Source organism: Heterocephalus glaber, unplaced genomic scaffold (assembly GCF_053883595.1).
Source record: "Heterocephalus glaber isolate CG9 unplaced genomic scaffold, H.glaber_assembly_v1.0 deba00001457, whole genome shotgun sequence".
In the NCBI taxonomy this organism is placed as follows: Eukaryota; Metazoa; Chordata; class Mammalia; order Rodentia; family Bathyergidae; genus Heterocephalus; species Heterocephalus glaber.
Genome location: NW_028258305.1, coordinates 35,559,608 through 35,576,367, shown reverse-complemented (window position 1 = coordinate 35,576,367; position 16,760 = coordinate 35,559,608). Strand labels below are relative to the sequence as shown.

The following is a 16,760-nucleotide window of genomic DNA, read 5'->3' as shown; positions in this document are numbered from 1 at the left end:
ATGTTGTGGATTGCTGCTAGTTGTTATTTTCCAGGAGGATAATTTTATTCCCACCCTTCTGTAAATGAAAAGAACTGAGTTCCCCACAATTGAAGGCAGTTGCTGTTACATGTGGTGATAAGGAATGAAGTAAGGAATTTTTTTAAATTCCTATATGATTTGTGTTTGATTTTTTTCTCTTTTGAATTCCCTTTATTTTGCAAGAGGGGATCCATTAGTAGTACTTTTAGTAGGGTCAATAAGTAGGAAAGTCTCAGTCTTTGAATATCTAAAAATGTTTGGTTTTGCATTTACTGAGTGGCAAGTTTAGCTGGTTATAAAATGTTGTCTGACAGTTATTTTCACTCAGTACTTTAAAAGAAGTCTCTTGTCTTCTATCATCTGGTTGTTGATGAAATATCTGCTATTCTCTAATTGTTATTCCTTTGTAGGTTTTAGAATATATGTTCTGCAATTTCACGTAATATATTTGTGTTACTTGTTCTGGGAAATGCTCAGCTCTTATATTTTGCATTTGTTTATTCTAGAATTTCTATTGGATGTCTGAGTCTTACACCATTCCCTGCTGTCTTCTCACTGTTCTTTTATTTTAAAATCCGAATTCTGTGTTAACTTCTTATTAGTATCTTCCAGTCCACCAGTTTTATCTTCTGACTATATGCAGTCCAATTTTAGGCCTGTTGAGTTTTATTTCTTTCATTTCTAAATGTTCTAGTTTGTTTTTATTTACAGCTTTGTGTTCTTGTTTCATTCTACTTGGTTTTGTTTCACAATCTCCTGTTCCTTTTAAATATAAATTATTTGGCTCTTTCAGTTATCTAAACAAACCTGTTTAAAGCTTTGATAGATTAAATATAATTTTATTTTTAGTAAACTTACGTCATGTTGCTTAATTTTATTGATTGTCCTTCCTAGTGTAGATTTTTACCCACAAGAGGTTTTTGTTTTGTTTTGATCTCCTCCAGTACTGTTAGGTCCCACTTTTTGTCTTATCTTACAGTTGTGTTTGCTTGGCCATTGTGGGTTCCTGTCTGAAACTTGGGTGGGCCTTTTCCTGGGTGATAAGGAGCTTGACACCCAGTTATAATGCCCTTGTTACAAGTAAATGGATTAAGGAGGAGTTATCTCTGTAGGTATGTTATATATACTAAAGGTCTACCATTGAATTTTATAGGGAAATTTGACATATTTTGGGGTTATTTGGGCCTTTCAAATCAATGTATTAACATAATGATGAAGACTGACAGTTCATAGGTGTTCAGTATGCTTAGCTATGGTGCATTCTAATTAAAACAGTTCCTTATTGCTCTCTTTAATATTTGACCTTCTTAGAGTAAAAGCTTTTAGAACTTTACAAGAAGCTCTCAAATGTAACTATGAACACTGGCAAATCTGGGAAAACTACATCCTCACCAGCACTGATGTTGGGGAATTTTCAGAAGCAATTAAAGCTTATCACCGACTCTTGGACTTAAGAGACAAGTACAAAGATGTTCAGGTAGGATATTCATATTTCCTTATTTCAGTTTGTATTTTTTATTAATCCTTGACTATAATATATTGTTTCTTTGAATATTGTATGTGTTTTGTTAAGGATATGTAATATACAGAGAATGGTACTTCTAGCATTCCAGTGTTAAATATGTCTGCACAGCTATAAACTGAATATTACTGTAACTTAATTATGAAAATCTAGCATGTTTATATATATGTGTATATATATATATATATACTGTCATATTACAGAAGCTATATAGAATGTTCTTTGCATCAATTATTACTTTGTGTAACTCAGTGTATTCTGATTTGTAATACAGTGGTACCTTGGTTCACAAACTTTCTACAATTCTGGTCACAAATCTAATTAGATGACAACTGGATCAAATTCAATGCTTAGGTTCAATGATGACCTTATGGGAAAATTTGATTCAGTCCTCGTCCACTTCAGTTTGTGGCCAGAATCATGGAGAGAACTGAGTTTGTGAACCAAGGTACTGTAGCTGAAGTAGATTCTCAACTCATTTATTCACTCTTTTAGCAAGCATTTACTGCACACTTTCAGAGTGTAAGAACAATATAGAAATTGGGCCAGGGATTTAGCTCAGTGGTTCCACCGCCTGCCTAGGAAGCACAAGGTCTGGAGTTCAATCCCCGGTACCAAAGAAAAAGAACAATATAGAAATGATGGATAACATTTTCTTTGCAATGTTTAACAAGATAGTCCTTTTTGTGTGGTGAAATGAAGTTAATCTTTTCAGAAAACATAGGAGATCTGCAGTCATTGTGTTTTTGTTTTTGTTTTTTTGGTACCAGGGATCGAACTCGGGTCCTTGCGCTTGTGCAGCAGGCAGCGAAACCACTGAGCTAAATCCCCAGCCCGTCATTGTGTTTTTTATACAGTGGGATTAAATAAACAAGACTTCAGGTTTAATTATGATTGAAGATAATACACAGAGGATATGTAGCTTATGGATTATGAATACGTAGCACTTGAAAATTTAACACTTTAATACTTGTAAGAATCAACATATGCTATTTAAAATGATGGATTTAGAATTAAGAAAAACCAGAAAAAATATCTAATACATGATAGTGCCTCTCTATTATCTGTACCCCATTTATTCTAAAATACGGTTTATCTAGGCATGCTTTAGAGCTCTAGCTTTAGGCTTATTTATTTGGCCTTCCAAACATGGCTGTACAATTGACCATTATCTTCAGGCTCAGGATCTGTACTATTCACTTGAAGATCTGTGGCTTCAAGTAAAACCATACATCTACTTGGAAGAGCTATGTTGGCTCCTTCGATTACTTTTTTTTTTAACCTCCTCCTCCTCATCTTCCTCCTCGCTTCCTCTTCACTCTCTTCTTCCTCCTTCTCTCATATTTTCTAAATATTCTGCATTCATTATAGAGAATGAACTTGAATTTTACAGTGTAAAGATCACTTAAAATGTGAATGAAGGCAAAGCAGAGCCTAGCATCCTAAAGAAGATATGAGCTGTAGCAAATCCACTTGCACAGCCCCTCAGCAGTCTAACACTTGTCCTATTCACCTGGCTAAAATTCTCCATTAATGCAATTCTCTCTCCTTCCCATTTCTTCTCTTGGCCTAGGGCACTGATGAGGCTCAAAACAGATCTCAGTATGTTGTAGACCTCTGAGGATATTACTAATCTTTTGTGTTCTTTAAACATGATTGTCAGACTATCTTTATTAGGAAAGCTTTCTGAAACCTATTCCTGAAATCTCAGGAGGAATATAAATATATTGGCATTATATTCAATGTTACACTTGAAATTTATTCTGTGGTTTTCCTTCACATTTAAAAAAAAGTACACTTCTCATTTGATCATCCCGGCAACAATTCCAGCATTCTTTGGGATCACAAATTTAGTAGAGTCCCCCAGGGTAGGCTAGATAAGCTTATACACCAAATCAGAAGGAAGTATAAAGCTCCCCTAGTTCCTGATCAGACTGGAGAGGGAGATTCTCCACCACACCAGTCTACTTTCCTGTCCCATTGGCACTGGTGTTTGCTGCCTGGCTGTGTCATCTTTTTAATTGTCTTGGTTTTTGTTTTTTGGGGTTTTTTTGGTACTGGGGAACAAACTCAGGTCCTTGTGCTTGCGGAACCACTGAGCTAAATCCCCGGCCCTCTTTAATTGTCTTGGAATTGGCTTCCTTGGTCAGTCTGATACCATTAATCTCTGTCATGTACTTGCAATACCAAAATCATCTGTTTTTCTTTGTAATATGAGTGGGACATCTTCTCTAAATCTATACTTTAACCTATACTAGTCTTTCATATCTGTTAAGTTTTAGGTACAATTGGCTCACCAATGTGACTTTTCGGATCCTAAGAAAATCCTGATCACCTTTTCATGCTGGAACCAAAATAATTAGTTTTATATAAAGAACCATATGGCTAGGTCTAGGCCCCTCTATTCCTATAACAGATAAGACTTGTGTGGGTTGAAGTATGTAAGAATCAGTGGAAGGAGGCTTTTCTGTTTTCTCTGTCTCTTACACTTCCATGTTTCCCAAGGGACATAGAACAAGTCAGAGTAGGACATGGTAAAGTAATAATATCTAACATCTACTAAGGGTTTGCTGTATGTCAGACACTATTCTAAGCATTTTACATGTATTGACTCATTTAATTCTCACCACAGCTGTGTGGGACAGATTTGTGTTATCATAAGCTATATCTGACTCTGGAGTAAATGTGTGTGCCTCACCCACACCCCGCCCATTATTTTCTTATGAGGGAAAATAACTGTTCAAAGATTGTTTTGAAAAGGTGTTTTTTGACATCATTAAGGGTTATAAAGTCACTAATATAATGCTGGTTTTAGTTGACTGAAGTGTATAAGTATGCCAAATCTTGCTGAGAGACATGTATTCCAAACAAATGCAAAGAAATATGAAACCACTGCTGTCTTGAAAAAGATGACTTAGAATAAAATGCGTTTAGTCTGGATCATTCCTGTTGCTTGCAATTGCAGTAGTTGAAAAGGTATTAGAGAATTTTACTTAAATTTCCCTTAATTTTCACATTTGGATTTATTCGGGGAATACAACTAAGAACATAACAACTATACAGCTAACTATACTTGCTAAGGTCAAACTATCATATTTAGCACCCTTAAAGGACTTTCAGATACTCAGATGTAGAAATAGCCACAAGGTGGTAATTTGTCTGTTCATATCCTGTGTGAGCCTATCATTAGCTCCCTTTGGAAGTGTTGTGTGTCACTGTTTAGTGTCTGGCAGGTGTGTGTGGAATCACTTGATAGTGGTTAGGTCCATCGTGGACAGAAAGTCAGTGTCTAGGGATAGGCCCAGGCATGTCTAGCTTCATGGCATATGCTGTCAACACGCTTTTTGACAACTAGTCAGTGTACACAGAGACAATTGATGGATTGCCTAGAATATTTTTATCTTGGGTTAAAAAAAATTACTTAATCTGACTCTATGTGTTTTGGCAACTGTTTTTTTTTTTTTTTTAAAAAAATCTCTGGTGTTCTTATGTTTGACACTGCCTAACTCCATTCTATTTTAATTTGCTTTAAAATCATTTTTATCTATTCTTTTTCTACTTTTTATAGCTCTAGATTATTGTGGTTTTAATTTTTTCTGTTTTGAGTGCATGAGAATATATAAATTTGTACTTTAATACAAAGTAAATTTGCTGCAAATTAGTTTTAATAGTATGCATAATAAAGGAAGGAGCAGATATACTAACTATATATATATATATTATATATATATATATTATATATATATATATATATTTTTTTTTTTTGTACCTGGGATCGAACTCACTACCTTGTGCTTGTGAAGCAGGCAAGGCTGCATTGAGCTAAATCCCTGACCCTAACTGTATTATTTTTGTTCTTTTCTCTCCATATCCTGAATTTTGACTAATGTATAGATCAGTAAAACTTACAAATGTGTTTGTGTGAGAGCCCTTTTTAATATTCATGTCTAGATTATATACAGAACTTTTGTCTGTTGTAAAACTGATTTTTGTGTTTGTGTATAACTAGTCCTTGTTCATTTTCCCAGGTTTCTACTATTTTAAATAGTGCCATGAATACCTGTGTAGACAAATCTTTGTCTATATCTGTTATGGTTTAGATCTACAGTGTTGGGAAGTGGAGCCTAACAAGAGGGCAGACCACTGGGTGCATGAACTGGAAGGGTATTCTTGCCCCTGGCTCATGCGTCCCCTCTGTCTCTGCTTCCTGGCTACCATGACATGAGCAGTTCTCCTCTGCCATGTCCTTCCACTGGGCCATTTTTGCCTTAGAGCCAGCAGACTAGGCATGGATAGAAATCGTTACCGCAGTAAACCTCTCATCTTTAAGGTTGGTGCTGTCAGATACTGTGTCCCAGCTGTGGGAAAGCTGACTAATACAATGTCCAAGCTTCTTTGCTCAGGGTAAATACTAATGTTCATTTGTTAGCTATTTTTGTTTTTGTGGGGGTTTTTCTTATTCTTGATAAGTTGGCAATCATGGAAAAATAGTTTATTATATTATTGATATCTAATTTGCTGTTTATATGTAGGGATTAACATATATTAAGTGCTTACTATGTTTCATACGTTATCTGAGGTGGACATTAAATTGTCCTGAATTAACACTTGATTAGTGTAAGACCCAGAGATCTTATATACCTTCACCAGACGTGTGGTTAGTGGATAGAAATCACATGAAAAAATGCCTAATTTTTTTTCATTGTGTCATGAAGTCTGTGGGAAACTTATAGTGAAAAGCACATTTCTCAATCATATGTGCATGTGTAACGGGGTTTTTTAAATTGAGGTATACTTGACATATAATAAAACATACGTATTTTTAAAATTTTTATTTTATTAGTATGTTTGCAGTGCATGAAGTTTACGTTCATCTTACAGAGCAGGTATATGTACATATACATCTTGATTCTTTTTTAATCCCCTTCCATTCCCCACCTACCATGTGAGTCTAGATTTAATCTTCTGAATGTAAATAGCCAGTTTTCCTAGCACCATTTATTAGAGGCTATCTTTCTTTCAGTGTATGTTTTTGGCCCCTTTGTCAAAAATCAGATAGCTGAATGTACTTGAGATTGTTTCTGCTTCCACTGTTCTGTTCCATTGATTCACCTGTCTGCTTTTGTGTCAGTACCATGGTGTTTGTTTGTTTTGTTTTGTTTTTAGCACCAAGAATCAAACTCAGGGGCTTTGTGCTTGCCGGGCAGGCACTGCACCATTGAGCTATGTCCTTGGCCCCATTTTTCCCCCCTGGTACTGGGAATTGAACTCAGGACCTTGCGCTTGCCAAGCAGGCATGGTGCCACAGAGCTATATTCCCAGCCCAGTACCATGCTGTTTTTATACTGTGGATTATGATGCCTCCTGCTTTGCTCTTGTTACCCTGAATTGCTTTTGCTATTCAAGATGCTTTCAGGTTCCATATGAATTTTAGGATTGTTTTCTCTAGTTTTGTCAGTAATGCTGTTGGTATTTTGATTGGGATTGCATTAAATCTGTATATCAGTTTTGGATGTATGGCCATTTTGACTATAATGGTTTTGCTGATCCAGGAGGAGAGGATTTCTTTCCATTTCCCAATATCCTGTTTGATCTCCTTTTTCAGAGTCCTGTAGTGTTGGTTATAGAGATCTTTTACATCTGTGGTTAGGTTAAGTCCTAAGTATTTAATTTTCTTGATGTTTTGTGAATGGTATTGTTTTCTTAATGTCTTTCTTGATGTGTTCATTATTGGTGTATAGGAATGCTATTGATTTTTGTGTGTTGATTTTGTATCCTTTTACATTGGTGAATCTGGTTATTAGTTCTCAGAGTCTTTTGGTGGAATTTCTAGGTTTTTCTATGTAGAGGATATCATCTGCAAATAATGATAATTTGATTTTTTCCTTTCCTATACATATCGCTTTTATTTCTTTCTCTTGCCTGATTTATCTAGCTAATGTTTCAAGTACTATGTTGAAGAGGAGTAGTAATACTACACATCCTTATCTTGTTCCTAATTTTAGAGGGAAAGTTCTCAGTTTTTCCCCATTTAATATTTTGTTGTCAGTATATTGGCAGTGGGTTTGTCTTAAGTGACTTTTGTCAGATTGAGATAAGGCCCTTCTATACCTATTTTCTTCTGGGTTTTTTTCATGGATGGATATTGGGTTTTGTCAAAGGCCTTTTTTTGTCTCTTGAGATGATCATGGGAGTTTTGTCCTTGTTTCTGTTAATGTGATATATTATATTTATTGACTTGCAAGTATTGAACCATCATTGCATCCCTGGGATGAAACCTACTCAGTTGTGATGTATGATCTTTTTGATAATTTGTTGCATTCTATTTGCTGGTAGTATCTTGTTGAGGATTGTTGTTGGTTTTGGTACCGAGGATCGAACTCAGGACCTTGCGCTTGCAAGGCTGGTGGCAGAACCACTGAGCTAAATTCCCAGCCCTTGTTGAGGAGTTTTGCATCTATGTTCATTAAAGAGATTGGTCTATAGTTCTTTTTTTTTTTTCTTGGATCCTTGTGTGGTTTTGGAATCAGGTAATGCTAGCTTCCAGGAATAACTTTGAGAGTACTCCTTCCTTTTCTATTTTATTAAAAGAGTTTGAGGAGTGTTGGCATTAGATCTTCCCTGTGGTTCTTGTAGGATTTGGCAGTGACTCCATCAGGACCTGGGCTTTTCTTAGTTTGTAGGTTTTTTTATTACTACTTCAGTTCATTGCCCGTTATTGGATTATTTGAGGTTTTATATTTTCTTGGTTCAGTTTTGTTAATTCATGGGTATCTAAGAATCTGTCCATTTCTTCTGAGTTCTCCAGTTTATTGGTGGCTGAGTTCTTCAATTTATTGATGGACAGGTTCGTGAAACAGTTGTTAATAATCTAGGTTTTGGCAGTGTCCATTGTGATTTTACCATTTGTATTTGTAATTGCATTGATTTAAATCTTTTCTTTCTTTTCTTTTTTTGGTAGGACTGGCTGAGGGTTTATCTGTTGTTGTTTTTTTTATTCTTTCAAAGAACCAACTCCTCTATTCATTGATTCTTTGTATCTTTTTAGTCTCCATTTCATAGATTACTGTTCTGATCTTTATAATTTCCTTCCTTCTACTATTTTTGGATTTGGATTGTTCTTGTTTTCTTAGGACTTTGATATTCATCATTAGGTTATTTATTTGGACTCACTCTGTTTTTGTGATGTGGGCATTCACAGCTATAGAGTTCGCTCTTAGGACTGCTTTCATTGTATCCCATATCTGGTATGTTGTACTGACATTATTACGTGAGTCTAGGAACTGTCTTATTTCTTCCTTGATTTCATTTGTGACCCATTAATTATTAGTGTATTGTTTAATTTCTGTCTCCATAATTTCTGTGTTTTCTTTTGCCATCAATTTTTAGTGTAATTACACTATGATCTGATAGTATACATGGGATAGTTTTGATTCTTTTGCATTTACTTAAGCATGCTTCATTGGCTAGTGTGTGGTCTGTTTTGGAGAAAGTTCCATGTGCTGCTGAGAAGAGTGCATATTCTGTTGTTGGGTGGAACACTGTAGATATGTATAAAGTACATTTGTTTGAAGGTTTGGTGTAACTCTGATATTTCTTTGTTGATTTTTTTTTTTTGTCTAGTTGATTTGTCCATTAGTGATAGTGGGGTATTGAGTTTCCCTACTATGATTATGTTGTTGTTGATCTAATGTTTTATGTCCAGTATTGTTTGTTCTGTGATCTTGGGTGCATATATATTTATGGTTGTTATCTCTTCTTGTTGAATTGTTCCCTTAACCAATATGTAGTGACCTTCTTTGCCTCTTCTGATCAGTTTTGGCTGAAAGTCCATTTTATCTGAAAATAGGATAGCTAGTCTTGCTTGTTTCCCATTGCAGTGAATATCCATCCTTTGATTTTTGGTCTATGACTTTCTTGAAGTTAAATGTTTCTTTTATTGATTTTTTTTTTTTTGAGACAGGGTCTTGCTGTGTAGTTCATGCTATCCTTGATTTTACTATGTGTAGCCCAGGATGGCCTCAAACTCTTAGTGATCCTCTTCCCTCAGCCTCCCTAGTGCTAGGATTACAGGCATGCACCACCACTCCAGGCTGTCTCATGGATCAGCTTTGTGAGAGTTGAGAGTTTTGGCAGGTATTTTGTTGCCTTGTCTTCTCATGTTTCTATTTTTTGTTTGTTTTGCTGCTAAAGTTATTGGGTTGATTATAGTAAAAGACTTTGTTGTTAGTATTGTGATCTCTTTAGGTAGCGTCTGCTTTTCAGTAATGCACTCTGGGGATAGCTAATTATAGGTATTTGCCTCTGTCACAGAATCCCACCACCTTTTATTTAGGAAGGGAGACTGTACTGTATTTGGCTCAGTACCTGTTTTCTGGGAATAGGATGCAGTATTGTTAATGACACCAAAGCAATTCAGATATTGGCATATAGAGAAAACCTGTTGAAAACAACAGCTATGTCACCTTGGCTATAGTAATAAAATCAACAACAATAATAGCATCAAAGAGAAACTAGATAATGACACACCCTAACAACCAATAATGTACTACCCTTAACCTTAGAAAAGAGTTAAACACTAAGACAAACCCAATATTGACATATAGTAAATATTTACTAAATGGAACATCTTTATCTTTACTAAAAATAGAACACTAATAACAATAATAGTATAGAATTAACTATCTAAAGATTCATAAAGTGTAATGGTTATTCTAGTAAAGGTAGAGGAAGTGGGGAACTGAAGAATCAGAAAAATAACATTTCAGGTATTAATCAATGGAAGATGAGAAGTAGGAGAGAAAAGTGAAGTAGGGAGTCCTGCTGAGGAGTTAAAGGAAATAAATAGTATTAGATAACAGTAACTGAAAAGAATGAATGAGAAAAAGAAGAAAAAACTGAGCAAAATAAAGGAAAAAAACAAGGAAATAAAAGTTAAAAGTAGAAAAGAGAGAGTGAGACAGAAGGAAGAGAGAAAATACCCCAGACCCTAAAAACTACTTCAGGAAAAAGTAAGAAAAAAAAAAAATTCAATCAATTAAAGAAAATTTCTCTGTGTTTTTGAGTGAGTAGTTTCTTTCCAAGATCTGCAGTCTTGGAATCCAGCAAGTAATTATTTTCTTTGCCTGGCTTTACAGCCTGTGAGTTTTGAGGTGCTCTTCCTACTCCAGGATCCACTCTGTCTGTACTCCCCAGACTGTGTCAACTGCTCATGCCAAGGTGTGTCCTTGCTCATGTTGTTTGATGGGAAAAGCAGTCAGCCCTGTGGTCTCTGTTGGACCCTGTTGGACTTAATACCAGCACTTTCACATTCAGCCTCCTCTGAAAGCCATACTTACCTGGTTTTTCACTGTACAGAGGAGAGCTGCTGTCTGAGCTTAATCTTCTCAGGGAGTCTCTGTCTAGCCCATACTCTCTCTGCAGTTGTCTCCTGTGACTGTCTCCTATGGCTGTCTCTTACCCAGTCACTGTGGGAAGTAACATTGGTAACCCTGAAGTGGAGTTGTTCTGTAGTTTTTTTTGTGGCTCAGTCTTAGCCCCTTTCCAAATGGAATCTGATTAAGCTCTCTAGCAATATGGCAGGCCCTACGCTGGGTTCTTCTCCATGTGAGTCACTTTCAAAGTAAAACTCCACACTGCTTTTATAGTTTACAATAGCCATAGACCTTTCTGGGGGCTAGTACTGCTGGCCAGATCCATTATTTATCCCTGGGGCTGCTGACTCTCCAGGATTTATTTTCACTCCTGAGGCATTGGCCTTGTCCATGATCAGGTTGGTTGATTGGGCAGTGCCTCTGTTGCTTGGTGTTGAGGGGAAACAAAACAAAGGAGGCTTGCAGTTGTTGGGTAACTGTGGCCAGGGAGCAAAATCAGTGGATGCAGAGTTGGCTGGGGGGCAGGGGAATGCACCACTCAGGTAGTGGTGGAGAGAGGTTCTCCATCCAGCTTTATGTGTTTTACTATTAAGTATTCTCATGAAGCCACTACTCTCATTTTCATCACCATAGAAAGTTGTCTTATGCCTCTTTCCAGTCCCTTCAGCCAGCACTCCTTTCCTCCATTAGGCAACTACTTGCTGATTTCTGTCATCACCATTCAGTTTTGCTTTTTCTTGACTATCATATAAATAGAGTCATATAATATATATTCTTTATATTGGTGGTGTTCTTTGTGTGGATTTCTATTTGGCGTTTTTTTAGCAAATCAAGGGAAGGTGATATTGATGTACATGGGGAATAGGTTGCCAGCCAAATGAAAGGAATGGTAAAAATGATGGCTGAGAATTAGCTGAAAGAAAAGAGGGAACAGATATACTTTATACAAATTGTAGTTTCAGAAAATAGGTATTGTCTTTACTGCTGAGTTATCTGAGACTCAGCAAGGTGAATTAAGGCTAATGTCTTTGGTTTGTTTTGTTTTTTTGAGGCAGGGTGTCCCTTTGTAGCTCAGGCTGGCCTCAAACTCATGGTGATCCTCCTGCCTCAGCCTCCCAAGTGCTGGGACTATAGCCATGTGCCGCCACGCCTGCCTAAGGCTAATGTCTTATATCAAACAAGTAGTAAATGCTGCGCAAGCACAAGGACCCAGGTTTGATCCCCGGTACCCCCCCCCCACAAAAAAACAAGTAGTAAAAAGTACTAAAGCTGAGGAAAATGCTAAATTGCCTGTTTCTCTTTGATAATTGAGTTTTAGGAAAGCCAAGAGTTAGGGTTATCAGACCTGGAAACAGAGAACTTACTTACAGACCTCCAGGTGGATTGGAGCAGGGAGTTAGCCAAGAAGCCAAGGTGGGAAATTGCTTCATTGCTGGCCTGGAGCCATCCTGGAAGTTTTTGTAACTGGACCCAAGGCAATCCTATTCCTGCTGTGAGAACCTCCAGGATTAAAGGACTAATGCTTTGTACTTTAGGCCAAGATTTTGATGAGACTTGGCTGAGGACTTTAAAGATAGTGCTGGTGGAAGAGGATAGTTATATATTTTTTCCTTTGTGGAGATTCTCTGACATTTATGTTAGAATTGCCACGCCACTATGTGAAAGGTCTTCAACTCTTAGGGATTGATGTTGATCTTCACTGTATTTTTTGGATTTTTTTTTTTTTTTTTTTTTTTGAGACAGGGTCTCACTATGTGTAGTTCAGGGTGTCCTTGAATTCATTACATAGCCCAGGTCTGCCTCAAACTCATGATGATCTTCCTTCGCTAGTGCTGGGATTGTAAGTATGCACCACCACGCCCAGCTGTTTCTTCACTGTATTCTCTTCTAGCTGCATTCCCCAAGTATGGTCTGTGATGAAGGTGAGAAATAGGTTAAGGGTAGAGAATAAAACAAAAGTTCTGTATCACTGAAATGAACTTAAGATGTGGGTAAGAGATTTGTAGGCCATTACATGTATTCAGTGGCATGGCATTGGTTTGGATAGGATATGAAGAACTATAGCGCTGTTTATATTGATTAAAATGAAATTTCTTATTTGTCCCCAAGGGATTTTTAGTAAGATTATTAACAGACTTCTCATCAGAAATTTAGGAGGCCAGAAAGCAGTAAGCTCGAAGTGCTAAAAACACATACACACAAAACACTATCAGCCAAGAATCTTGTATCTGACAAGAGTTTTCTTCAGAAGTGAGGGAGAAGGGCCAGGGATTTAGCTCGGATGGATTCCACCGCCTGCCTCACAAGCACAAGGTCCTGAGTTCGATCCCCGGTACCAAAAAAAAAAAAAAGTGAGGGAGAAATTAAGGCACTACTAAACTTACCTAACAAGAGATACTCAAGAGAGTTCTGAGTTTGGGGTGAAATGAAAGAACATTGAGACAGTAATTCAAAGCTGTATAAAGAAATGAAGATCTCACTAAAGATAAATATATAGGCAATTGCAAAAGCAGGGATTATTATAAAAATAGTTTGCAATTCTACTATTTGTTTTCTGTACAAAACGATTAGTAGTTAAAAGCTGTTATTGTAACTTTATTTGTAAAACATATTTGTTTTATATATAATTTAAGAGACTAAAACATTAAAAAGTTATTAGTTTATGTTTTGGGGCACACAATGTCTAAAGATGTAATTTTGTACTGTAAGCAAAGGAGTTGTTTGGGAGCTATTAAGGGAGTAGAGGCTTTGTATGTTATTGAATTTTATAATGAACATATCCAGAACACTTTCCCCAATGCCACCACCATGTATATTCTTCTCAAGTGCACATGGGACATTTTCTAGGAGTATATGTTAGGTCTCAAATTAATTTTCAACAGATTCTGAAAGACAGATATCACACAAAATGTCTTTTCTGATTACCACAGGATGAAGTTAGAAATCAGTAACAGAAATAGAAAATTCACAAAAATGTGGAAATTAAACAGTATATTCTTTTTTTTTGGTACTGGGTATCAAACTCGGGACCTTGCCCTTTCAAGGCAGGCAGTGGAACCACTGAGCTAAATCCCTGGCCCTAAACAGTATATTCTTAAATAATGAATGAATTAATGAAGAAATCAAAAGAAAAATTAGGAAATACTTAGAGATGAATGAAAAAGAAGTACAACATACCAAAACATGAGCCATGACAAAAATATTGATAAGAGGGGAATTTATAGCCATACATACCTATAATAAAACACAGGAAAGATTTTAAGCCAACAGCCTAACTTAACAACTTAAAGAATTAGAAGAAGAACAAACTAACCCCAAAGCTAGCAGAAAGAAGGAAATGATAAAGATTAGAGCAGAGATAAATGAAATAGGGAATAGAAAAACAGTGGAAAAAAATCAGTGAAGTAAAAGTTTGTGTTTTGAAAAGATTGACAAGTCTTTAGATAAATAAACTAAAAAAAGAAATAAACTAAGAAATAATCACTTTGATTATTAAAAATGAAAATGGGGACATTATGAATAATTGTTATCTAACATATAGGATAACCTCAAAATGAACAAATTCCTAGAAACACAAAACCTACCAGAACTAAATAAAAAAATCTGAATAAATCTATATGTAGTATAGAGATTGAATCAATAGTCAGAACTCTCCCAACAGATAAAATCTCTGGACCTGATGGCTTCATTGTTGAATTCTGTCAAACTTTTTTTTTTTGTATTAAATTCTTTTATTGGTACATTGTAGGTATACAACACAATTACATTTCTCATTGGGAATTGTACCTTTACATAATGCATCTTGGTTGTTATTTTTTCCCCATTCCTAGCTCTCCCTTCACGCCCTCCACCCTTCCCTATTTACAAAGACTTTGTTTCCATTTTTTCCATTTCTCATCATTTTTCCTTTCCCTTCTTTCCTTTCCCCTGCACTTTTTTTTTTTTGGTACCTGGGATTGAACTCGGGACCTTACACTTGCGAAGCAGGCAGCGGCACCACTGAGCTAAATCCCTGGCCCTATCAAACTTTTGAAAAATAACTTTTCCAAGAGCTTGAACAGAAAATTTTCTGACTCATCCTGTAATGCAGCAAGATTTGACTGGACTTGAGTGGCGTATATTCATCACATGTTCCATGTAGGTAGAATCACTTGAAACAGACTATTATACCCATATGTTTGTATTTCTCCTTCACCTAGGTTGAATTGTGTCCTCTGTTATTAAAAGTAATCAACACTCCAAAAAATAAAAAAAAAGTAATCAGCACAGCAACATGTCCAAAGATGTTCAGCCTTATTATCAATAACAGGTGCATATTGAAATTGTCAAGACACAAGGAAGAAAACTATAGAGCAAAAGTCTTTATGAACATAGATGCAAAATCCTTAGCAAAATATGACCCAACTGATTCAGCAGCATATTAAAAGGATTATACACCAAGACTAAGTGAAATTTATTCCTGAGATGTGACAATGAATGTAATACACATATTAACAGAACAAAAGAACTATACAAATGTAATATATACACTAAGAGAATGAAGGAAATAAACCCACCCAGATCATCATCTCAATGCAGAAAACCATTTGACAAAATTTTAAATTTTTTCCTAATAAAAACTACAACAAAGTGGAAACAAGAAAACAAGCTCAACATAAAAGCATTTGAGAAAAAGCCACAGTGATCATTATATTCAATAGAGGAAGACTGAAAGATCAAGGATGCCTGCATGCACTTTTATTCAACACCACACTGGAAGTTCTAACCAGAGCAATTAGACAGGAAAATCAAATAAAAGACATCTAAATAGGAAAGGAAGAGGTAAAGTTTTCTGTTTCCAGATGATATCCTCTTTTTCCCTTTTCCCCTTCCCTTCCTTCTTTCCATTCTACTTTCCTTCCCTTCTTCCCTCCCTCCCTCCCTCCCTCTTTCCTTCTCTTTTCTGTTCTGGTGATTGAACCAGGGTCTTGTAGATGATAGGCAAGTACTCTAGCACTGAGCTACACTGCCAGCCCTGTATAATCTTCTATGGAGAAAATCCTAAAGATTCCACAAAAAATTGTCAGAACTAATAGTGAATTCTGCAAAGTAACAGAATAGAAATTTAACATGCAAAAATCAGTTGTATTTCTGTACACTAACAATAACCAATCTAAGAAGGAAATTATGAAAACATTTCTATTTGCAGTAGCATCAAGAGTAATAACATATTTAAGTTAACCAAGGAAAGGAAAGATCATACAATGAAAACTGCAAGACATTACTGAAAGAAATTGAAGACGATACAAATAAATGGAAACAGCTCATGTTCGCAGATTAGAAGACTTAATATTAAAATGCCAGTATTACCCTAGTAATGTACAGATTTTAGTGTCATGTCTTTAAAAATCCCAATACTGTTTTTACAGAAATGAAAAACCTTACCTTAAAATTCACGTGGAATCTCAAATAGACAAAAATATTCTAAAAGGGCAAAGCTGGAGAACTTACACTTCCTAATTTTAGAACTTACCACAAAGTATAGCAATCAGAACAGTGTGGTTTTTGCATTAAGACAGACATGTAGACCAGTAGACTAGTGAGCTCAGAGATAAACTCTTGGATATATGATCAAATGATTTTTGATGAGAGTGTTAAGAATATTCAATAGGGAAAAGACCATTTTTAAAATAAATTATCCTGAGAAAACTGGATATGTATTGCAAAATAATACAGTTGGACCCTTACCTAACACATATACACAACTTAACGTGAATCAAAACGCCTAAAAGTAAGGGCTGAAAAGTATAAAAGCCTTAGGAATCAGAGCAAAGGCTTTACAACACTGGATCTGGCAGAGTTTT

General features: G+C 35.9%; 1 protein-coding gene across 5 annotated transcripts in view; it reads left to right on the top strand.

The window, feature by feature from the left end:
- Ttc27 (tetratricopeptide repeat domain 27) overlaps window positions 1-16,760 on the top strand; it is a 254,203-nt gene that overhangs the window by 148,238 nt on the left and 89,205 nt on the right. For all 5 annotated transcript variants that reach the window (XR_015453011.1, XR_015453012.1, XR_015453013.1 and 2 more), the window contains exon 16: window positions 1,333-1,498. Coding sequence is in view for 1 of the 5 variants with exons in the window: in XM_021253706.2 (XP_021109365.1) it covers window positions 1,333-1,498 (166 nt within the window). In the remaining 4 variants the exon portion in view is untranslated. The remainder of the gene's footprint in view (window positions 1-1,332; window positions 1,499-16,760) is intronic.